The 24968-nt window shown below is 41.9% G+C and overlaps 1 protein-coding gene and 1 non-coding gene across 3 annotated transcripts in view; both read right to left on the bottom strand.

Moving 5' to 3' along the window:
- The window catches only part of LOC127006706 (ras-responsive element-binding protein 1-like), a 130074-nt gene that overhangs the window by 70367 nt on the left and 34739 nt on the right, over positions 1-24968 (bottom strand). The window contains exons 1-2 of one of the 2 annotated variants that reach the window (XM_050876923.1): positions 12226-12914; positions 2550-2588 (exon numbers count right to left, since the gene is read on the bottom strand). Coding sequence is in view for 1 of the 2 variants with exons in the window: in XM_050876922.1 (XP_050732879.1) it covers positions 2550-2588 (39 nt within the window). In the remaining variant the exon portion in view is untranslated. Of the gene's footprint in view, positions 1-2549; positions 2589-12225; positions 12915-24968 lie in introns of those variants that run through there. The other variant, XM_050876922.1, reaches the window with a different exon arrangement.
- On the bottom strand, positions 9027-9108 carry Trnas-gcu (transfer RNA serine (anticodon GCU)). The gene has a single exon. It is a non-coding gene; the product is annotated as a tRNA-Ser (tRNA).

The following is a 24968-nucleotide window of genomic DNA, read 5'->3' as shown; positions in this document are numbered from 1 at the left end:
AACAGGCTCAAGCTTGCCGTCCCTCCTCGCGGCGTTGGGTAAGCGGCGGATCATCTCGGCAGATCAGCCTCAGCCTTCACGACGAAATTCATTACTGCAGGTTATGCAAAGAGCGGGTGTAGAGATTGTGAGACGTGACTTCCAGGTAAATAAAGGTGGATGGATGTGAGGATCGACTTCTAGGTACATAAGTTAAATGGATGTAAGGCTTGACTTTTAACTGGTCTAGGAAATAATATTAGACCAGTGTTACGAGAGGAGGAGATTTAGTAATTGATCTTGTGAGTAATAATAAGGCAATTGTTGCTATAAAAGCTTTCGTAACGGGTCTAAAAAGTAATATCAGACCATCAGCACAAGAGTCACTTCAGTAAATGGTCTAAAAAGTAAGATCAAACCATTGTTACTGAAGGAGAAACTTTAGTAACTGATCTAGTAAGTAATATCAGACCACTGTAACTATCGAAAGCTTTGGTAACTGGTCTTGGAAGTAATATCAGACCATTGTAAGTATAGAAAGCTTTGGTAACTGGTCTTGGAAGTAATATCAGACCACTGTAACTATCGAAAGCTTTGGTAACTGGTCTTGGAAGTAATATCAGACCACTGAAACTATCGAAAGCTTTGGTAACTGGTCTTGGAAGTAATATCAGACCATTGTAACTATCGAAAGCTTTGGTAACTGGTCTTGGAAGTAATATCAGACCATTGTAACTATCGAAAGCTTTGGTAACTGGTCTTGGAAGTAATATCAGACCACTGTAACTATAGAAAGCTTTGGTAACTGGTCTTGGAAGTAATATCAGACCATTGTAACTATCGAAAGCTTTGGTAACTGGTCTTGGAAGTAATATCAGACCATTGTAACTATCGAAAGCTTTGGTAACTGGTCTAGGAAGTAATACCAGACCATTGTAACTATCGAAAGCTTTGGTAACTGGTCTTAGAAGTAATATCAGACCATTGTAAGTATAGAAAGCTTTGGTAACTGGTCTTGGAAGAGACCCAACTACTATAAGCTTTGGTAACTGGTCTTGGAAGAAGCTTTGGTAACTGGTCTTGGAAGTAATATCAGACCACTGTAACTATAGAAAGCTTTGGTAACTGGTCTTGGAAGTAATACCAGACCACTGTAACTATCGAAAGCTTTGGTAACTGGTCTTGGAAGTAATATCAGACCACTGTAACTATCGAAAGTTTTGGTAACTGGTCTTGGAAGTAATACCAGACCATTGTTACTAGTGAAACTTTAGTGTCTGATCTAAAAGAAATAATAGAACAGTCTTACCGGAGTAGCTTTAGTAATGGCCTTGGAGGTAATATTAGACCATTGTTACTAAGAGGAGAAGCTTTATTTGCGACACCCAGCACTTTATTCTTCTTCCTCTCACCTTCTTTGCATGGCTGAAAGGATTTGAGGTCGAGCGAGATTGCGACACAGAGATCTTCAAGGCTTTGTTCACACTGAAGGTTTACGCTGCGCACTCCATCGCGACATTTCGTATCTTCAGTTCCTGGTTGAAGAATGCGGCTTTGACTTGCGCTGGAGCGTCGTCTGGCCTTGTTTTTTTTTTTTTTTTTTTCGCTGGTAGGCAGGCATTTCCGGTGGGGCCTGGCGTCGTCCATCACGCGGCGAATGTGGGTCCATTATACGCAAGTGTGGCGGAGGCTTTGTGTGTCTTGGTGTCGGAGAATCATGAATTTCCGATCGCGAGTTGACAGTAAATTGTAGGTACTAAGACTGTCTCTGAATTGTGCCTAATGCAAAATTCTGTTGTGTGAGCTTGGTGGTTCACGGATTTATTATTATTATTATTATTTTTTTTTTTTACAGCAGAGGAGACATTGTAAGGGCGTAAAAAAAAACAATAATGAAAAGAAAAAGCCCGCTACTTACTGCTCCTAAATAGCGTAGAGTGTCACCCAAACTATTGTGGTGGCGGCCGCTATACAACTGTCTTGGTATTTTTTCCTCCAGTTTCTCGTTGCTATTAGAGAGATACTAAGAAAGAGACATGAACAGAAATGCACGTGCCAATTCTTTCTCTGAATTCCAACAAATGTGATATTTTGTCATATATGTGACTGGCACTCTGCGAATTTGTTCCCAAACTACTGTGGTGGCCGTCGAATAATCTATCTTCGCATTTTTCTTCTACTGTATCGTTGTTATAACAGAGGGAGCAAAACTAAGAGAGATAAAGATATAGATAGGTTGGGAGTTATAGATAGATAGTGATAGACAGATAGATTAAGGCAAAAGTGCTAAGAAAAATTTATAGATTGATAACTGAATATAGACAGATAAATAGAGATAAAGACAAAAGTAAAAAGAAAAAAAGATAGATAGATTGATAGTAAAATATATATACATGGATAGACAGAACAATAAAGAGTTGTATAACGAAAGCAACAACACAATCAACATCACACCGCGCAAAGAAATCACAAAAACAAACAAATACAAAGAGAAACAAACACCTGCCAGTAATGAGAACCAATCTACGCACGCACTCAGGTGAGAAGAACACAGGTGAACTTCGGCTTACCTTGCGGCGGGAGCGTCGACCTGGGGGACGTCCAGCCACCTGGGGAGACACGGAAATAATTAGGATATCAATGGAAAAAGGAACGAGAAAAGGTAATGAAGGGAACGTATATATAATGGAGGAAACGACACACATCAGAGTAAATATTTCAGACAGGTAAGAAAAACAAGACATGAACTGAAGGGTTATGAAAAGACTGCCGCTGAGGGATAGGAAAAGTAGAGGGATGTAGACGAATGAAATAAAAAAAAGTAGCAATAATGTAGCAATAAGTAGCAAAGAAATAGTGAAAAGTAACAAAAAGTATTCAGAGTAGCAAAATATAACAAAGTAGTAAAAATATCAGTAACAAAAAGTAACAGAAGTAACGAAAAAGTAGTGAAATATAGCAAAGAGTAGCCCAAAAGTAGCAAAAAGAGGCTAAAAGGCAGTTAAACAAGTGTGGTGCTAAATACTGGCACTAAACTTAGGAATCGAGGAGACTGGAGAATATATGCCATTAATAACACACATGACGTGAAATTAACAATCATTTTACCTTCTGAGCATTTCTCTTTCACTTACAAGAAAACCTTTACACTTCACCTCATTTGTTATTTCTAGAAACTAAGTTATATGAAAGTGAAGATAACATTAGGATGGTGAATGAAGGCCACACGAAAAGCGTAACAAAGAAAAAAAAAGCAGGAAGGAACTAACTGAGTGCAAGGGGTGACCTAAGAACGAACTGCTGAAGGCGATGAGGTCATGCAGCCCGGAGGAGGAAAACAAACAAGACGGACAGACAGACAGCGGGGCGGGCGGCGGGCGGCGGTTATCAGGAGGAATGCCTGCGACCTGTCCTACCCGCCACCTGGCCAACGCTTGCTACACGATTGGAAACGATATCGAACAGGATTTGATAACTTTGTCCCGTGATGTTGATATGCGTGATATTTTAAGGCCATGACGCTGACAAATGGCCTTGAGGTTTAAGTAAATGCGTATGAGAAAAGAGATTACATATATGTACGATGTAATTTTCTTAAACATATCGGCGCCCAAGGACATACATTTGACAAGGCTTTTTCGTTGGAGTGTCAGGCATTTCCGAGGGTAGTTTAATGACCCTGGTGGTAGTTTGACGAAGGTTTTACACAATGAACGTGAAAAATACTCTCACGAGAACCCGATTAATATCCTTTCCGTCCTTCTGTGGAAATAGTTGATGTGAGAGGCCGAAGCGTCTGAGAATACCGACCTGTACTACTACTACTACTTCTACTACTACTACTTCTACTACTACTACTACTACTACTACTACTACTACTACTACTACTACTACTACTACTACTACTACTACTACTACTACTACTTCTACTACTACTACTACTACTACTTCCGTTTCTGTTCACCACTACCACCAGCAAAACAATATATATATATATATATATATATATATATATATATATATATATATATATATATATATATATATATATATATATATATATATACTATAGCTTTGCTGATGAACTAATGTAAGACGTTTCTTTTTTTCAATCCATTTTTCTTATTCCTTTTATTATATTTACTTCTCCTTTCTTTTTCCAGCTCCTCCTCTTCCCTTTCCCCCTCCGTTCTCTCCACCACAAGTCTTCCTCACCCATTTCCTCTCTTCATCCGTCCTCAGCTTCCCTCCCTAATCCTTCTTCCCTCTTTCTCTCCTTCTGCTCCCCTCTCCCTATATACTACTACTACTACTACTACTGCTACTACTACTACTACTACTACTACTACTACTACTACTACTACTACTACTACTACACCTCTGACAACATCCCTCCCACGGGCCACATCACCCCGAAAACGTCCCATCATTTGTTTATTTTCCGCGTAATCAGTTGAGGCGATAACAGGTGATAACTGGGGCTCAGGTGAGGAGATAAGGGAGGTGCCAGCGGGAGGGAGAGAGGCCGGAGGGAAGGTGAGGAAACGGAGGCACGCAAGGAGAGAAGAGTGAGGAGGGAGAAGAGGAAGTGGTGGTGGGGTTGAGTATGAGAGGAGAGGAGAGGAGAGGAGATGAGAGGGATGGGACGGGAGGAAGGGAGGAAGAAAGAGAGAACAGAGGTAAGAAGAAAAGAAAGGAGAGAAGGTGAGGAAATGGAGGCAAGCTGAGAGAGGAGAGTGTGGAGGGAGAGGAAGAGGACGTGGAGGTGGTGAAAGTGGGGGTGAATATATTAGAAGAGGCGAGAGATGTGAGGCAGAGGAAGGGAGGAAAAGTAGAAGGGAGAGACGATCGATAGACTAGAAGAAAAAGGAAAGAAGAGAGAAGGAAGGAAGGGAGTAAAGAACAGTAAAGGAAAGGAAGAAAGAGCGAAAAGGGGGTTAGAAGAAAGACGAATAAGAAAATGAGTAGGAGAAAAGGAGGGGATGGGCAGGCAGACACAGACAAACAAACAAACAAACAAACACAAAGACAGTAACGGATGAAACAAAAGAACAAAAGAAAACGAAAAGATAAAAAATAACCAAAGAAAAAAATAAACAACACAAAAAAACAGAAAAACAAAATAATAAAGAGCAAAGAAAAACAAAAAACCGAAGGAATGCAAGAGAGGAGAGGAAGAGAGAAAGAGAGCGAGAGAGAGGAGGGGAGAGGGAGGGAAGGAGGTAGGGATGAGTGACAGATTTGGATGGAGGTTAGAACAAAGGAATGGAGAGAGAGAGAGAGAGAGAGAGAGAGAGAGAGAGAGAGAGAGAGAGAGAGAGAGAGAGAGAGAGAGAGAGAGAGAGAGAGAGAGAGAGAGTGTGTGTGTGTGTGTGTGTGTGTCTGTGACGCCTAACAAGTGGCAAGTCTCAGTGTTGGAGGGAAGGGAGGGAGAGGAGGGAGAGGAGAGGGGAAGAGAGAAAGAGAAAGAAGAGGGGAGGAGGGAAGAGGGATGGGGAGGGAAGCTGAGGACTGATGAAGAGAGGAAAGGGGTAGGGAAGACTTGTGGTGGAGGGAACGGAGTAGGAAGGGAAGGAGAGAGGAGAAGAGGGGAAAAAAATTAGGGGAAGGAGTAAAGAAAAGAATAGAAATGGAGTAAAAAGAAAAAAAATGATGTCTTACAGTATATTTTCATCAACAAATCTTTAGTGTATGTTACTGTTTTGGTAGTAGTAGTAGTAGTAGTAGTAGTAGTAGTAGTAGTAGTAGTAGAAGTAGTAGTAGGAGTAGGAGGAGGAGGAGGAGGAAGAGGAGGAGGACGATACACTTTTCTATGGAGTAAATGGAGTAGCAATCGGAGTAATTATGAGTGGTTAAGATAATGACAGGTGATTTAAAGCCTCAGGTAAACGCGAGTACTGGAGGAAGACGGAGAGATAAGGAGAGAGAAAACACAAGAAGCATCTATCTGTATGATGAAGATTGTTGATGGTGAGGGTGATGATGATGGTGATGATGGTGTTGACGTAAAAACAGACTCCCATCTTCACCACCACCACCACCACCACTACTTGTACCATCTTCACCACCACCACCACCACACCACCACCTCCACCACCACCAGGTTACATAAGCCAGGCGGAGAGACAGAACAAGGAAATGCTTTGAATCAGCAAAACTTCCAGCGCTATTTTCTCTCTCTCTCTTTCCATCCTTTCTTTGTCCCTTCTCTTTTTCTCTCAATCGTCCCTTAGACTGTCCTCCTCCTCCTCCTCCTCCTCCTCCTCCCCACCTCCAAATAAGTACATAACAACAATCTGTTCTCCACATAATCACAAACACTTCTATAATCAAACCTTTTCCCTCTCAACAATATGCCATTTCCTTTAAGAGCTGACACGCATAACTTAGGTTCGTCGCGCGTCTTTTGTTTTTCATCATCTATATTTGTTTACGATTGTTTTTCTTACTCGTGTTTGTCTGTACGTTTGTTTGCTTTTTTGCGTGGCCGTGGAGGCGGATAATGGTGAGAAGGAAATGTCTGATTGTTCCTTGTCTTGTCTCTCATGTTCTGGCCTAATATATGGAGTGGTTTCGGTCTTGTGTTTGTGTGTGAAGTGAGAGGAATAATGAGAACAATGGTAATAATAATGAATGTAGCAGTAATGGGTATCGGTGCATTTTAAACTTTTGATAGAGTTCGCAAATATAAACATCACAGAAGCTTGCAGTGAAGTATGCCAAGGAATAATGATAGAAATGATGATTGAAATGAGAGTAACAGTAACGGGTATCGGTGCATTTTAAACTTTTGATAGAGTTCGTAAATATAAACATCACAGAAGCTAACAGTGAAGTCTACCAAGGAATAATGATAGAAATGTTGATTGAAATGAGAGTAACAGTAACGGGTATCGGTGCATTTTAAACTTTTGATAGAGTTCGTAAATATAAACATCACAGAAGCTAACAGTGAAGTATGCCAAGAAGTAATGATAGAAATGATGATTGAAATGAGAGTAACAGTAACGGGTATTGGTGCATTTTAAACTTTTGATAGAGTTCGCAAATATAAACATCACAAGCTTACCAAGGAATTAAACATGAAACTCGATAAAAAAAACATACTTAAAAATGTAGCAAAAATATATAATTAAGTAAACCAATCCAAAAACGGAAAAATTGAGAAAAAATACGAAAAAAACATAGGCTAGTACTTGACGTTATAAGGAGTAAATGTTATGTATCGAGGAGCGAACACTTCAAAACTCTTACCGGACAATGATTCAACAAAACAAGAACAAAAATAGCACAACAACAACAAAAGTTAAGCCTCCACCCACTCCACCTTCAGTTCTTTTCCTCCTCTTCTCCCTCCTCCTCCTACCTCTCCCTCTCCCTCCCCCAAACGAAGCCTTCTCTTCCCCCAGCAACCCTTCCGCACTCACAAGGCCATTCTCTCACGCTCCATGGCCTGAATTCCGCCCTTATCTACCTTGCTACGTGACAGAGAGATGCTGGGGGGCGCAGTCACCTCGATACAGCAACCTTCACGCAAACGAAGTCAACGCAAGCGGCGATAGAAAACGAGACCGGCTCAAAGAAAACGAGTAACGAGGGATAGGGATGAAGGAAAATGGGTCACGAGGTTTCAGGTGAGGCCGGGGGTGAGGGGACAGGCGTTAGTGAGGGTGCTAAGGTGAGATCTGGAGGCAGGTAAAAAAAGTGTTATCGATAGGGAGTCTCTCGTTATCTCGCCTCGCACCTTATCTCGAATCTCCAGGATCGAGTCAGCTGGTGCGGATCCTGTCTCGGCCGTGTGGATTGCATAACCGTGTGTGTCAGGTGTGTGTGTGTGGGTGTGTGTGTGGAGGGAAGGGTCGTGCGTGGGTATGTGGACGTGCATTTGTGTGGGTGGTTGTGTGTGAGGGGGAGGGGGGATGTTGGTGGGTGGGTGCGTGGGTGGTTGTCCGTGTGTGTGTGTGTGTGTGTGTGTGTGTGTGTGTGTGTGTGTGTGTGTGTGTGTGTGTGTTGTTATCTGGAAGGGTGTTGTTGTTGTTGTTTGACGTCATGCCAGGATATGAAGTAATTACTGATAATATTATAATTGCCATCATTATCATCATTATTTTATTACTGTTGTTATTGTTATTCATTTATTTCAACTATAATAATAATAATAATAATAATAATAATAATAATAATAATAATAATAATAATAATAATAATAATAATAATAATAATAATAATAATAATAATTATAAAGATCAAACTTGTTTGGTTTGATTATTGAAGATAAGTCGAGGTAAAAAAAAAATGCGAAGGACGAGTGGAAGAGGAGGAGAAGAAGGATAAGAGATAAATATCGTGTTCATGACAGGTATAGTTCGTAGCGATAATGGCAATATTTATGATGTTTCTGTTGATACGAGCTTATTATATTTTTTTTCCTCATCCAGATTAAATATCCTGTTCTCTAACATAACACCATCTTCTTTATATATATATATATATATATATATATATATATATATATATATATATATATATATATATATATATATATATATATATATATATATATATATATATATATATATATATATATATATATATATATATATATATATATATATATATGTGTGTGTGTGTTTCTTCGATTTATTTACATATTTATTTTTCTTGCTTTCTCAAAAAATTTCTTTTGTTTTTGATATCTTAAAATTTCGTGTTCCTTTTGAAGTATATTATTATACCTCAGTTAATATTATTTGGCTACATAATAATAATAATAATAATAATAATAATAATAATAATAATAATAATAATAATAATAATAATAGCAATAACCAAGCCACTCAAAACTGAGTAAAAAATACCCCAAACAAGAACTAGGAAAAAAGTGACGAAACATCAAGTTCATCACTAGAAAAAAATAAAGTTCCACTCCTCGTCCCACGTCCACATCGTCAACAACGCACACGGAACACGTACATAAGGTACAAGGCATCAGTCACCAACATCAGCGTACACGGACAACACGTTATAAAATTTGTAACATCAACTTTCGACGAGGATGGGATTCGAACCCACGCACGTAGAACGTATTGGATTAGCAGTCCAACGCCTTAACCACTCGGCCACCTCGTCTTGGTGCCGAGCGATGATAAGAATGTATATAACGTTGTCACTGGTGGTAGTGGTGGTAGTTTTAACATTGATGATTGTAGTAGTAGTGGTAGTTTGTTGTACTAGTAGTAGTAGCAACAGTGTTGGTGGTGGTACTGGTGACAAGGTTACGCAATGCTGAAGCGGATGATTTAGAGGATAACGATGACGATAAAGACGATAGTGATGATGATAATGACGACGACGATCATCATCATCATCATCATCATCATAATAATAATAATAATGATAATAATAATAATAAAAATAGAACTACAACTATTACTAATGCTACTACTATACTGCACCAACAACAACTCCTACTACTACTACTACTACTACTACTACTACTACCAATAATAATAATAATAATAATAATAATAATAATAATAATAATAATAACAACACTACAAAACAACAATAACAACTGCTGCAGGGAAGAGAATATTCGTAAGAAGTCAAAACAAGATGTAATTAAAACGTAATATTCCTCTCTCTCTCTCTCTCCACACTTCGTCACGTCACGCAGCACGGCACATACGCCCTTCTCGCCCCCAGCCCCGCATCCCACCAGGTAGGACACAAGTAATTAACCTCGTCGTCTTCAGGAGAGCTCCCCTAAGGACCAGAAGGACCTAGGTGACGCTGACAAGGACGCGGAAGGAAGGAAGGACGGAATGAATGAATGAATGAATGAATGAATGAATGAAGGAAGGAAGGAAGGAAGGGTGATGAGTGATGTTTTATTGATTGGTGTATATGGAGGACATGAATGAGACAAGGAAGAATAAAAACAAGAATAAGAGGAAAAGAAAGAAGGAGGTATATATAGAGTTCTTGTTATGAATGTTTACGAAGAGGAAGACAAGGATAGGACACAGAAGATAAGGGAACGAAGAAAGGAAGGAAGGAAGGAGGAAAGGAAGGAGTGGGAGGAAGTAAGGTTGATATTCTATGAACTTGTGAATATGGAGATGAAAAAGAGAAAGAATGAGAAGGAGAAGAAGAAGAAGAAAGAAGAGGAAGAAGAGGTGGTTTTGGGTTTATTGTGTAATGAATATATACGAAGAGGAAGATAGGACACAGATGAGAGAAGGGCGGGAAGGAAGGAAGGAAAGAAGGAGGGAGGGAATGAATGAATGAATGAATGAATGAATGAATGAATGAATGAATGAATGAATGAATGATTGAATGAAGGAAGGAAGGAAGGTAGGTAGGAAGGAAGGATAGATGGATGATGAGAGATGCTCTTTTAATTCGTGAATATGGAGAAAAAAAAAAGGAATTATAAGAAAAGGAAGAAAAAGAAGAAGAGGAAGAGGAGGAGGAGGAGGAGGAGGAGGTAGGGGAGGAGAAAAAAATGTAGGTTTGTAATGAATATACAAATAGAGAGAGACATATAGAGGAATGTTCAGAAATAGACCATTCTAAGTTAAGAGAATATAAGTAAAATTAATAAAGCCTGTTTTTGTTTATGCCTTTCTTTGTAACATTATCCTACCATATCAAAAAGCAAATGCGAATACTGTTACTATTATTATTATTATTACTATTATTATTATTATTATTATTATTATTACTTTTGTTATTATTATCATTGTTGTTATTATTGGTGCTATCAGAGGCGATTGGCACGCAGATAATGAAGCTACGGCGTATGTGTATCTCACCTTCACGAACAGGTAACCCAGGTGAGAGAGAGAGAGAGAGAGAGAGAGAGAGAGAGAGAGAGAGAGAGAGAGAGAGAGAGAGAGAGAGAGAGAGAGAGAGAGAGAGAGAGAGAATAATACCCTCCTTCCTTCTCTCTCTCCATTAGATTCTGCCTCTTCTCATCCCGCGCCCCTCGCCCAATCAGCTGCCAGCATCCCCATCACCCGGGACCAATGGGATGGGCCGAGGCGGGGGGTGGGCGGGGCCAGGGCCAGCATCCGACCAATGAGCCGTGACAGCATCCCCTCCTCCTCAGCTCATCTCTCTCCCTCTCTCATCTCCCGACATTTTAAAGAGATAATTATCGTGAGGGTGAAATAGGGTGAAAAAAAAAAGAGTGAAAAGGGTGAATGATGGCTTGTAGGGTAGGAGGAAGGGAGGGTATGTGTGTGTGTGTGTGTGTGTGTGTGTGTGTGTGTGTGTGTGTGTGTGTGTGTGTGTGTGTGCGAGGGTGGGGTGTGTGTGTGTGTGTGTGTGTGTGTGTGTGTGTGTGTGTGTGTGTGTGTGTGTGTGTGTGTGTGTGTGTGTGTGTGTGTAGAGAGAGAGAGAGAGAGAGAGAGAGAGAGAGAGAGAGAGAGAGAGAGAGAGAGAGAGAGAGAGAGAGAGAGAGAGAGAGAGAGAGAGAGAGAGAGAGAAGGAGGACATTATGGCATTATTTTCACCCACAGGATCATAGGCGTCTCTCCTTAAGGATGTATAAGGATATGTGACCTGTATCCCCCCCCCCCCTTCTCTCTCTCTCTCCTTCCCTCCCTTCTCCTTTCCTTTCCTCCCTCCCTCGCGCCAATCCCACACTGATCATAGTCAAATCTACCCGCCCTCTGTGTGTGTGTATGTGTGTGTGTGTGTGTGTGTGTGTGTGTAGGGCGTCTCCTTGTTACTCTTTTTAAGCACTAAAGTAAGACTAAAGTGAAGAGATAAACAGACCTTCCATCTCCTTTTTATTTATCTGTTAGTTTAGTTCCGTTTTTTATATTAATTTTTCTTATTTGTATTTACTTATTATCAATTGTATTATGTTGTATCCATTTCTTCTCTTCTACGTATGGCAGTGTGAGGAAAAATATTTGTTTCTCATCCCTTCTTCCTTGCTTATTCTTCTTTATCACTGTCGCTTCTAATTACCTTTTCAATATCTTCCTCCCCTTTTATGTTACCTGTGTTACTGATTTAGTTCGCGAATTTCCCGTTTCCTTCCTGATTACCTAAACAGTTGCTAATGATCTCCTCTCGACCTTTCCCTTCCTTTATCTGTGCAATAATTTCCTTCAAACTTTTCTTTCTTTCTTTTACATTTCTTATCAAAATAATAACCAAGGTCGCAGGCAATAAGAAAAAGGAATCATTCGAAAAAAAAAATAGAACACGAAGAAAACAAAGACAACTTACTTTTTCTTTAATATCCTGACGAAGATGGACGACTCAGGAAGAGGAGGAGGAGGAGGAGGAGGAGGAGGAGGATTTGGAGGACGAGGATATAAGGCGAGGAGTGGTGGTGGATCCAGTGGTGGTTGAGCTGATGGTGGCGATGATGGAGGTGGTGGTGGTGGTGGTGGAGTTGTACACTACCACCATAAGAAAATTGAACCCACGTGAAACAAAACAAACAAAACAAAGGAAACGAAGTAAAGCAAAAACGATGCGGATGACTTTGAACCACGTGTCACGCACAAACAAACAAACTAACACAAACAGACACTTAGGTCGTAGAAAAATCCTTTGAATTCACGTGTTTTTATATAGCGTTTCTCAAGTCTGTTTTTCCTTCCCTCCTTTTTTTCTTCCTTCTTCGTCTCGTTTTTCTTCTTCTTCCTTTTAACTCACAAGAACATCAACACAAGTCTCCTCAAACTTAAGAAAACGAAGCAAAACATAAAATAATAAAACTTGAGTGAGGGGAAATTTCTCTCTCCTCTTTTATTTTTCTACTTTCCTCTCATTGCTCTTTTTTTTCCCTCCCGTGCAATGTAATACACTTAATACTTTCCCTCGGCCGGGCAGGTGAGGGAAGGCGAGGGAGGGAGAGAGTGAGTGAGAGCGAGTAAGAGAGAGAGAGAGAGAGAGGGGAGCGTGTCACCCTTCCTTCCCCTCTGAGACCCGATGAGCGACTGTGACCCTCTCTCTCTCTCTCTCTCTCTCTCTCTCTCTCTCATCGGCTCTTGCTCTTACCCGCCACGCGAGAGAGAGAGAGAGAGAGAGAGAGAGAGAGAGAGAGAGAGAGAGAGAGAGAGAGAGAGAGAGAGAGAAAGGTGGCGCTAATCAACAAAAACAACAAAAATAACACTTTGTCATGGCGTCCTTGCATTGAACATTTTCAGGAAACATAAAGAGAATACGAAACCAGGAGGAGGAGGAGGAGGAGGAGGAGGAGAAGGAGGAGGAGGAGGAGGTGAAAGAGGAGGAGGAATAAGACAACGAGGAGCGAGAGAAAAGCGCAAAGAGAAGAACGCGAGAAAAAGAATAAAGACAAAAAAAAAGACGAAGAAAAGGAAGAAGAAAGATGAAGAAATATGAAGAAAAAGAAAAAAAACTAAATGAAAACAAAAAAGAAAAGAAAAAAGGAGGAAACAGGAAAGAAAAGATACACAAAGAGGTGTGTGTGTGTGTGTGTGTGTGTGAGAGAGAGAGAGAGAGAGAGAGAGAGAGAGAGAGAGAGAGAGAGAGAGAGAGAGAGAGAGAGAGAGAGAGAGAGAGAGAGAGAGAGAGAGAGAGAGAGAGAGAGAAATAACGTATCCATGTAAACAGTGTACGCATATCACACGCGAGAGACACACACACACACACACACACACACACACACACACACACACACACACACACACACACACACACACACACACACACACACACTTTATTAGCGGGCATAAGTCCATAAAAAGATAAATACTATGAAAATTTAATGGAGCGACATACCGAAATAGAGAGAGAGAGAGAGAGAGAGAGAGAGAGAGAGAGAGAGAGAGAGAGAGAGAGAGAGAGAGAGAGAGAGAGAGAGAGAGAGAGAGAGAGAGAGAGAGAGAGAGAGAGAGAGAGCAGAACAGAACATCCCACACCACCCGTTACACTTACCCCCCCCCCCTCCCCTTCCCCTTCCCTTCCCTCCCTCACTTCCTCTCTCTCTCGCACCCTCCCTTTTATCCGCCTCTCCCTCCCCCCTCCCTCCCACACATACCTGGCAAACAAAGTGAAAAAGTCAATACCTGGTGGTGATTATTGTCCCCCTGGGAGTGTTGGACAGGTGTAGGGGGAGGGGGAAAGGGGGGGAGGGGGAGGGAGGGAGGGAGGGAGGGGGAAAGGGAAGGGATTGTGTTGGCGAGATGGGGGAGGAAAAAATATGGGAAGGAGGAGGAGGAGGAGAAATATAAAGGCAGAGAGAGAGAGAGAGAGAGAGAGAGAGAGAGAGAGAGAGAGAGAGAGAGAGAGAGAGAATATTCTGCGACGCTCTCTTCCGTAATTTACGCAGTACGTTTTCTTCTGGGGATTAGGAATCTCTCTCTCTCTCTCTCTCTCTCTCTCTCTCTCTCTCTCTCTCTCTCTCTCTCTCTCTCTCTCTCTCTCACCCACACACATTCCGTTCCTTGCATCTACCAACATATTTTTATTTAACTTCCACCCCCGTCTCTCTCTCTCTCTCTCTCTCTCTCTCTCTCTCTCTCTCTCTCTCTCTCTCTCTCCGGGACTGGGTGTGGTCATCTGCGGAGGATGGTTCAAGGGAGAGGAGAGATGGAGGGAAGGAGAGAGAGGGAAGGAGAGGGAGAGGGAAGGAGAGGAGAGAGGAGGAGGCAGGGAGGAAAAAATTAGGGAGAGGAGAGGAAGGAAGCGTATGAGAGAGAGAGAGAGAGAGAGAGAGAGAGAGAGAGAGAGAGAGAGAGAGAGAGAGAGAGAGAGAGAGAGAGAGAGAGAGAGAGAGAGAGAGAGAGAGAGAGAGAGAGAGAGAGAGAGAGAGAGAGAGAGAGAGAGAGAGAGAGAGAGAGAGAGAGAGAGACTGTGGGTGTGGTCGCAACATCACTCCCTTCTTCCCCTCACTTCCCCTCTCCCTTCTCTCCCCTTCCCTCCCTCCCCTTCCCTTGTTCCTCCATCACTAAATTGAACCTCCACAAATTGTTGGACTCGTGAAGGGAGATAACGCCACTCTTAGGCCGGAGGAAGGGAGGAAAGAGTGGAGAGAAGGGAGGAAATAGTGGAGAGAAATGAGGAGAGAGTGAATGGAAGGGAGGAGTGTAAAAAAAGAATGGAGAGAAATGGAGGAAGAGAGAAAGAAAGTGAATGGAAGGGAGGACGGAGTGAAGAGAAGAATGCAAGGAAGTGGAGGAAAGGGAGGGAAAAGTGGAGAGAAAAATGGAGGGAGAAAGGAATACAGTATTAAAAAGTGGAGAAAATGGAGAAAGGAATGTAGGAAAAGAAGGAATGAAGGGAGGGAAATGAAGGAAAAATGAAAGGAAAGTTATGGAAGTGGAGAAATGAAAGAAGGAAGAGAAGGGAAGAAGGAGAAGAAAGGAAAAAAGAAAGGAAACTTATGGGAATGAAAAAAAGAAAAGGAGAAAAGGAAGAAAGAAAGGAGGAAGGAGGAAAATATGGGAGGGAAGAAAAGGTAGAGAAAGAAAGAATAGAAAAGAGGGAATGGAAGAAAAATGAGAGGGATAGAAAGATGAAACGGGTAAAGAACAAGTTAACGAATCACGCGCACACACACACACACACACACACACACACACACACACACACACACACACACACACACCTGGGCGCCTGACTTATTAATATTCCTAATTACCTGCAGCATTTTACAGGTAATATTGATTCACCTTTTGTGATGCTCGGAAGATAAATGACGACAAGACAGAGAGGGAGGAGGAAAGGGCGGGAGGAAAGGAAGGAAGGAGGGAGAGGGAAGGGAGGGAGGGAGAGGGAAGGAAGGGAGTTACTGGGTAGAATGAAGTAGGGAGGAGGAGGAGAAAGGGATAAAGAGGAGGAGAGGAGATGAAAGAGGCGAATAAAGAAGGAAAGGAAGAAAGGAGGGAGAGGGAAGGGAGGGAGAGAGGGAAGGAAGGGAGTTACTGGGTAGAATGAAGTAGGGAGGAGGAGGAGAAAGGGATAAAGAGGAGGAGAGGAGATGAAAGAGGCGAATAAAGAAGGAAAGAGGGGAAAGAAATGTTGGAAGGACAATATGAAGGAGAAATGGATAGGAAATAACAAAGAAGAAAATGAGAGTTGAGGAAAGATTAAAGAGAATACGAAAAATAACAGGAAAGGGGAGAAAGGAGATAAGAAAGAGAAGAACGGAGAGAGGAGAGAAGAGAGGGGAGGAGAGAAGGGGATAAGGGAGAGGAAAGCAAAAAGAGAGAGCGGGGGGAAAACTTATACGTATGATGAGAGAAAGAAAAAGGTAGAAAATAATATGCAGGAAAATAAGATAAAAACGAGAAATAAAAAACACACACAAAAAGAAGCAAAAAAAATCACTTCAAAACCACCATCTTCAGGAACAACAATAAAAGATCAACAACAACAGCAACAAAATCATCACTCCAGAGACGAAAAGCAATGACAAAAAAAGGGAAAGATAAAGCAAACGAATATAATTAAAGAAACAGAGCAAATACAACGAGCACAGAGCCACGTGGCCGAGCAAACAATCCGGGTCAGGAAGGAAGGAAGGAAGGAGGATTAGACGAGGGAAGGAAGCCGAGGAAGGGGAGGAAGGGCAATAAGGAGGAAAGGAAGGAATAAACAGAAGGAATTAGCTACACACTGAAGCTTGGGCGAGACTGAAAGGAAACTAAACTAAAATGAAATAAAGTTAAAATATATAAAATTGCCTTAGAGATAATTACTGCGACTATTATTATCGTTAGTATTATTATTAGCAGAAGTGGTAATGTAGTAGTAGTAGTAGTAGTAGTAGTAGTAGTAGTAGTAGTAGTAGTAGTAGTAGTAGTAGTAGTAGTAGTAGTGGTATTATTATTATTATTATTATTATTATTATTATTATTATTAGTAGTAGTAGTAGTAGTATTAGTATTAGTATTAGTAGTAGTAGTAGTAGTTGTTGTTGTTGTTGATGGTGCTATAGTGTTAGTATTCTCATTTGCTTATATTATACTCTCTCTCTCTCTCTCTCTCTCTCTCTCTCTCTCTCTCTCTCTCTCTCTCCCCGCAATCTATTTGTACCCTTATCAGGTGAGCCAATTCGTTATCAATCTCACCTGGCGAAAGTCTCACCTTTGGCAGGGAGGGAGGGAGGGAGAAGGGAGGAAAAGGGAAAGGGGAGAGAGGGAGGGGAAGGGGAGGATGTTAGGGCTGTTATCAAAGGGGAAACGAGGGGAGGTGGAGGGGAGGAAGGAGAGGGGAGAAGAGGGAGAGGGAAGCTGGGAGGGAGGGAGAGAGGGAGGAAGGGAGGGAGGGTACCAGCTGTTTCACACAATAACAGAAAAAAGAAGAAAAAAAAAACAGCTGATCGATAAACAGGAAGGTGAAAAAGAAAAAAAATATCACTAAAATACAGATAAACGAATAATAGGTGACGGAAAGACGAAAAAAGTTAGATAAAGATAAAAACTTAAATTAATAAAAAAAGTGTTGAAAAAAGAAAGAAAAAAAGACATGAATAACAGGCAAAGAAAAGATTAAAAAATGATAAAAATATACAACGTTAGCAAAAAAAAGATAAAGAAAAAGAGAACAAATAAAGGAAATAGGGATAAAACAAGAAAAAAGTGATCGAAAAAATGTGGAAAAACAAAACAAAACGGAAGAAAGAAACGGAACGAAAAACTGCGGACCAAATTCGACCTCTTTTAACCTCTTCCGCGGATGACCTCTGAGCAAGGGCATCTCTCTCTCTCTCTCCCTCTCCCTCTCTCTCTCTCTCTGGGCGTGTGAGAGGAGGGAGAGAAAGGTAGTGGTGGTGGTGGTCAGTGGAGAGATCAATACCGCATCACTCTTTCTCTCTAACCGTTAATGAAATAGTACTTTACAATAAAAAAAAAAATGAGAGAGAGAGAGAGAGAGAGAGAGAGAGAGAGAGAGAGAGAGAGAGAGAGAGAGAGAGAGAGAGAGAGAGAGAGAGAGAGAGAGAGAGAGAGAGAGAGAGAGAGAGAAAGTGACTCAGCACGAAGGTACCAGGTGTGACAGTACCAAAAAAAAGTACACAGCATCACAAAAGAAATCCGATAATTGAGTGAAACAGCAACACTATAATAATAATAATAATAATAATAATAATAATAATAATAATAATAATGAAGATGATGATAATGATAACTACTTCTACTACTAATAATAACAACAGTAATAAGCCAAACAAACCATTTCATTTAATAAGAGGGATAAGAGAAAAAGGATAAGAAGGAATATAATAGAGATGATATAAGGTAAAGGAAAATAAAGCAGGGATATACTTAAGAGAATATAAGAAAAATGAGAAGTTACATAATGAGAAATAAGCTACATAGAATAAAATAATGAGGAAAAGGGATAAACTAAAATAAACAGAAGAAACATGAAAAGTAAAAATAGGAACGCTACTGAAGTAAAAGGAAATAAAGGAAGAAAATACATGAGAAATAAAAATGAGGAAGAAAATACGAGGAATGTGGAATACAATACTTGAAAACACAATCAAAGAGAAAGAAAAATCATGAATAATAAAGGTAGAGTAAGAAAATTAATGAAGAATAGAGGAATAAAATACATGAAAATAAGAGGAAGAATAAAAAAAAAATGAAAATAATAAAAATAAATAATGTAAAAAAAGATGCCTATTCTGAAAAGTTAAATAAGAGAATAAAAAAAAAAAAAAAATCGGCCAATTAATCAATCAAATAAAAATAAATCAACTGAAATCTCGTCGCCAAGAACTGAGGATAAAAAATTTCCGATGTTTTCAATTAAGGAAAAAACAAAAACAAAAACAAAACCCATCGACACACGCACACACACACGCACACACACACACACACACACACACGCACACACACACACACACACACACACACACACACACACACACGCCGGTAACTCACGTGTCTGAATAAATAATGAGTAAATACTGAACGCCGCAGGACCGTGAGAAAAAAAAATAGGGAATGAATTATAAACGGAGAGAACAGGTGAAAGAGGACGAACAGGTGAAACAAACTTCTACTACTACTACTACTACTACTACTACTACTACTACTACTACTACTATTACTACTACTACTACTACAACTAATAATAACAACAACAAACTTCAAGAGACGAAAAAAATATACAAGTAATGATCTCAAAATATATACATAGGCAAAAAATCTCTCTCTCTCTCTCTCTCTCTCTCTCTCTCTCTCTCTCTCTCTCTCTCTCTCTCTCTCTCCCAGCTTGATGCGGAGGAAGCTTGTATTGATCTGAGCGAAGGTTTGGCCGGCCAGGTAAGTCAGGCCAGGTGAGGGAGGAGGGAGGGAGGGAGGAGGGAAATGAGGGGAGAGAAGGAGAAGAAACCCAAGATGGCGGGGAAAAGAGGAGGAAGAGAAGGAGGAGAAAAGGAGGAGGAGGGCCATCAACCAAAGAGGGAGAAGGAGGAGGAAGAGGAGGAGGAAGGGAGAGGGTGATGGAGGAAGAGGAGGAGAAGAAAGAAGGGGAAGGAGGAGAGAAAGGAGGGGATGGAAGAGGAGGCAGAGGAGGACACATCAACTAAAGGAGGAGAAGGAGGGAGAGAAGGAATGGAGAGATCAGCCAAAGAGAGAGATGGAGGAAGAGGAGAAGAGAAAGAGAAGGGGAAGAAAGAGGAGAGGAGAAGAAGAGAGTCATCAACCAAAGAGGAAGGAAGAGAAGAAAGAAGAGACCACCAAAAAAGGAATCGGAAGAAGAGGAGAAGAAAAAAAAAGATGGATGAGGAGGAGGAGAGGAAGAAAGATGAAAGAGAAAAGAGAAAGGAAGAAATTGAAAGAGGAAGAGAATGAAGGAGGAGGTCGGTCACTAAAGAGGGAGATGGAGGAAGAAGAGGAGGAGGAAGAAAGAAGAATAGGAAGAGGTGGAGGTAAAAAAAGAAGGGAGGGAAAAGAAGGGAGGGAGGGGCAGCCACCATCGTTTCATTACAGCTGATTGAAGTTTTTTCCTCCTCCCTTCTTCTCTCCCTCTTTCCTTCCTTCCTCTCCCCTCTCATCTCCCCTCCCTTCCCCTCACCACGATGCCTTGGTAACGTAGATAACCTCCTCCTCCTCCTCCTCCTCCTCCTCCTCCTCCCATCATCTTCCGGCTTCCCTCCCTTCTCTCGTGACCTGGGAGGGAAGGGAGGGATAAGGAGAAAGAAGAGGAGGAGGAGGAGGAGGAGGAGGAGGAGGAGGAGGAGGAAAGAAAAAATGGTCAGAGTCGGTCCCCTCAATTTGCATCTCCCTTCTTTCTTCTTCCTTCTCTCTCTTCCTCTCTTCTCTCCTTCTTCCTCCTCTCCCTCCTCCTCCTCCTCCTTCTCCTCCTCCACTATTAAGAATCATAAGCCCTCCTCCTCCCTGCTGGTACCCCTTCGCTATATTCCTGTTCTCTCTCTCTCTCTCTCTCTCTCTCTCTCTCTCTCTCTCTCTCTCTCTCTCTCTCTCTCTCTCTCTCTCCTTTTTATTTTCTTAACAATATGTTTTCTACTCCTTTTTTTCTTCTCTTCTTCCATCTCCTCCTCCTCCTCTCCGTGCTTACTACTAATTTTCTCTTCCTCCTCTTTCCAATGTTCCAAAAATAAGTAAAGAAGACTCCATCACATTGAGGAGGAGGAGGAGGAGGAGGAGGAGGAGGCATAGAGATGAGCAGATTAGATAAGGAGTATACGAGGCGAAGAAGGAAGGAAAGAAGGAAGGAAGAGAGGAGGGAAAGGAGGGTAGGAAGGAACGGAAAGGAAGGAAGAAAACGAGAGGATAGAGATGAGAAAAGAGGAAGGAGGAAAGATAATGAATACCGCAGCATTGGAGGAGGAGGAGGAGGAGGAGGAGGAAGATACACCTGGCAACCTCTTCCTCACCTGGCCTCTCTCTGACCCCCCATGACCTCCAACCTTCTCCTCTTCTTCCTCCTCCTCCTCCTCCTCCCGAAAGGAAGCCCCAGGGATGTTTAATCTGGTAGCGGCATCAGCTCATCTCTCCCCTCCCCCCCTTTCCCCTCTCTTCTCTCCTCTCCCCTCTCTTTCCCCTCTCCCTCTTTCCTCCCCTCTCCCCTTATTTGTTGGGGAAAGCTCCTGGGATAGGTAAGAAGGAGAGGCGAAGGGAGGAGAGGGAGAAGAGGGGAGAGGAGGTAAGAAAGAAAAGTGAGGGGAAGGAGAGGAGGAAGAGGAGGAGGAGGGAGAGGAATTATAAGGGGAGAGGAGGAGGAGAGTAATAGTGGGGAGGGGAGAGAGAGAGGAGAAGGGGAGATGCGGTTTAATGAGGGGAGAGAAGATGGAGGAAAATGAGAGGAGGAAGGAGAGGGGAGAGGGGACTGTGATTATGTGGAGGAGATGCAAAGAGGGAAGGAGAAAAGGAGAGAAAATAAAGACAAGAGATAGAAAGAAAATAAAAAAGGAAAATGATAGCGAAAAGAATGATAAGGAAAGGAAGCAGAAAGAGAGGAGGAAGAGGGGATAAGAAAGAAGGGAGGGGAGGAGGAGGAGGAGGAGGAGGAGGGGAGAGTAGGCGGTATGGTCCAAGGTACAAAGAAAAGGGGAATGGTGGTGGTGGTGGTGGTGGTGGTGGTGGTGGTGGTGGTGGTGGTGGTGGTGGTGGTGGTACTGCTGATGTGTTACTATAATGTGTTGCAAAGAGTAGAACAGTGTAAAAGAATGTTGCGTAAGTCACCGTAGAGTTGTGTGTTGCCAATATTTGTGTTGCCATGAGGATTTCCGTGTGAGAACTATTGCGTAAGTCACCGTAGTGTTGTGTGTTGCCAATGTTTGTGTTGCCATGAGGATTTCCGTGTGAGAACTATTGCGTAAGTCACCGTAGTGTTGTGTGTTGCCAATGTTTGTGTTGCCATGAGGATTTTAGCTTAAGAAGTATTGCTTAAGTTATCGTATTGTTGTGTGTTACCAAAATTTGTGTTGCCAAGAGTAGCTTAGTGCAAGAAGTATTTAGTTGTATTAGCAGAGTTGTGTGTTGCGAAAATTTGTATTGCTAAAAGTAGTTAAGTGTAAGTAGTACTGGGTAAGTGTATCCTAGAGTGGGCAAAGACTCGTAATGTTGTGTTACTAAGAGAAGTTTAGTGTAAGAAGTGTTGAGTGTATTAGTAGTTCTGGGTGTATTAGTATAAGAGGATTGAGAAGTATTGTCTTGAAGTGTTGCATAACGAACCCCAATGTTGCGTTGCTATGTGTAGTCTGGTGTAAGAAATGTTCCATGTATTACTAGTGTTGAGTGTATTAGTGGAAGTTGTATTGCGAAGGATTGTCTCAGTGTTGCAAATTGTCTCGTAGTGTTACATAACGAACCCCAATGTTGTGTTCCTATGTGTAGTCTGGTGTAAGAAATGTTCAATGTATTACTAGTGTTGAGTGTATTAGTGGAAGTTAAGAAGTGTTCAATGTATTACCAGTGTTGAGTGTATTAGTGGAAGTTTTATTGCGAAGGATTGTCTCAGTGTTGCAAATTGTCTCGTAGTGTTACATAACGAACCCTAATCTTGTGTTGCAAAAATGTCTAGTGTTGCTGTAGGTTTTCTCTCTTGTGTTGCGTTCCTGCGAGATGCCGTGACGGAAGGAGAGAAAAAAATATTGATGAGTTTTCCTTTTTTTATTTATTGCCGTGATAAAAGAAAAAAACTTGCACTTATTTTCTCCTTTTTTCCCGTCAAACTATTTTTCTCTCCCCTCTCCCTTCCCCCTCCCCCTCCTCCTCCTCCTCCTCCTCCTCCTCCTCCTCCATCCCTCTCTTCCTTCCTTCCTCCTTTCTTTCTTCCTCTTTCCCTCGCGACCTTAAAAATCAATCTTTCCTCCGTCTTTCTTCTCACAGTCCTCCTCCTCCTCCTCCTCCTCCTCCTCCTCCTCCACCTCCTCCTCCCTTTCTCTCCTCTACCCGAAGCCTTATACGTTGCGAGAGAGAGAGAGAGAGAGAGAGAGAGAGAGAGAGAGAGAGAGAGAGAGAGAGAGAGAGAGAGAGAGAGAGAGAGAGAGAGAGAGAGAGAGAGAGAGAGAGAGAGAGAGAGAGAGAGAGAGAGAGAGAGAGAGAGAGAGAGAGAGAGAGAGAGATATGAAGAAGAAGAAATATAAGAAAAAAAATGATTGCTAATACTGAGGAATTGATTTTTGCCTCCATCTGCAAGAACGAGAGCGAGAGAACATAAGAACGTAAGGAGTCTGCAAGGGGCCGTTAGGTCTGTACAAGGCAGCTCCTGTAAACCTAACCCCACCTACCATCACTATCCATGAATTTATCCAACCTCTTCTTGAATGCGTCTATTGTATTGGCACTCACAACATGACTGCCCAGCCTATTCCACTTATCTATCACTCTGCTGGTAAACCAATTCTTCTCTATCCCCCGTCGATTTCCTTACTTAAGACACAGGCTCTACATTTCCCAGGCAGTGACCCAGACTTGTCTACGAGAAGGGAAACCAATGGAAAACCTTGTACGGTGTCTTTTCTTACTTTACTTACATTACTGATAGTCTAAGTGCTGCTCTGGTCCCGTATTCTTGTACATTGCGGTCCTCAAGCACGTTCATTTGACAGGACTTTCGTAGGAGTTTTTGGCCATTTCCTGTGGTACGTGTATGACTCTGGTGGTAGTCTGACCCTTCTTCTGTACCATGAATGTAAAGAAACACTCACGAGAACCCGATTAATCTCCGTTTCGTCCTTTAAAAACAGCTGACGTGAGAGGTGAAAGAGTGAGAATACTGCCCCAATATTCTAAAACCTATTTATTACGGCTTAAGGGCTTATTAATGAGAGATAGATAGATAGATATAGATACAGATAGACATAGAGATAGAGATATAGAGAGAGAGAGAGAGAGAGAGAGAGAGAGAGAGAGAGAGAGAGAGAGAGAGAGAGAGAGAGAGAGTAATATATAAAGACACCAACATAGCACACACACACCAAGCAATCATGTGCCGGCCGCTCACAAGCACACCTGTATACCTGAGTGCTCGCGAGGGACAGGTGACTCAGGGGATGCACGCGACTCACCTGGCCACACCTGAGTAAATATTTCACCTTAAGCACCGCCACCTTGCCCCCCTCGCCCCCCCTCCCCGCCCCCCCTCTTGCCCACCGACTACACCTCGTCTGGTTGCCTGATGGACTGACTGACTGATTGAAGGGGAGGAAGAGGTGGTGGTGGAGGAGGAGTTGGAGGAGGAGGAGGAGGAGGAAGAGGAAGTGGAAGAGGGGACGAAGAGTTCGAAATGAGTTGGAGGAAGTGAGAGACTAGGAAGAGGAGGCGGAGGTGGAGGTGGAGAAGGAAGAGGAGGAGGACGAGGAAGAGGGGAGGAAGAAAAAGAGGATATGAAGATGATTATGGAAATACAGAAAAAAGTATAAGGAATTAAAAAAAAAGTATGACCAGGTAAGGAAGAAAAAAAAAAGAAAGACGAAATCAGAGGAGCAAAATTTCAGAGGAGGAGGAGGAGGAGGTACAATTCCTCTCTCCTAAGGGGGATAATGGAGGCAAAGGCGAGGCAGTAATGGTCTCTGGAGGTCAATTACCCTAATCTGAGCGAGAGAGAGAGAGAGAGAGAGAGAGAGAGAGAGAGAGAGAGAGAGAGAGAGAGAGAGAGAGAGAGAGAGAGAGAGAGAGAGAGAGAGAGAGAGAGAGAGAGAGAGAGAGAGAGAGAGAGAGAGAGAGAGATAGTGATAATAAAAAAAAATATATATATATCCTTCTTCTTCCTCCTCCTTCTAAGAAAATCGTCGAGTTCATGTCAATCTTAACACCGAAACCAGGAAGAAGGAAGAGAGAAAAGAAACGAAGGACAAGAGATAATAGAAGATAAAGGAGGAGGAAAGGAGGAAGAAAAGAGGACAAGTCACAGTTAATAGAAGATAAAGGAGAAAGAAAAAAAGAAAGGACAGAGGATGCTAGAATATAAAGGAGGAATAAAGGAGAAAACGAAAGAGAAAAAAATAAAGGAAGATGAAAGGAGAAAGGGAGGACAACAAGGAGTAGAGAAAATAAACAGAATAAGATAAGGAGAAA

Source organism: Eriocheir sinensis, chromosome 33 (assembly GCF_024679095.1).
Source record: "Eriocheir sinensis breed Jianghai 21 chromosome 33, ASM2467909v1, whole genome shotgun sequence".
In the NCBI taxonomy this organism is placed as follows: domain Eukaryota; kingdom Metazoa; phylum Arthropoda; class Malacostraca; order Decapoda; family Varunidae; genus Eriocheir; species Eriocheir sinensis.
This window is presented reverse-complemented; position numbering and strand designations above follow the sequence as displayed.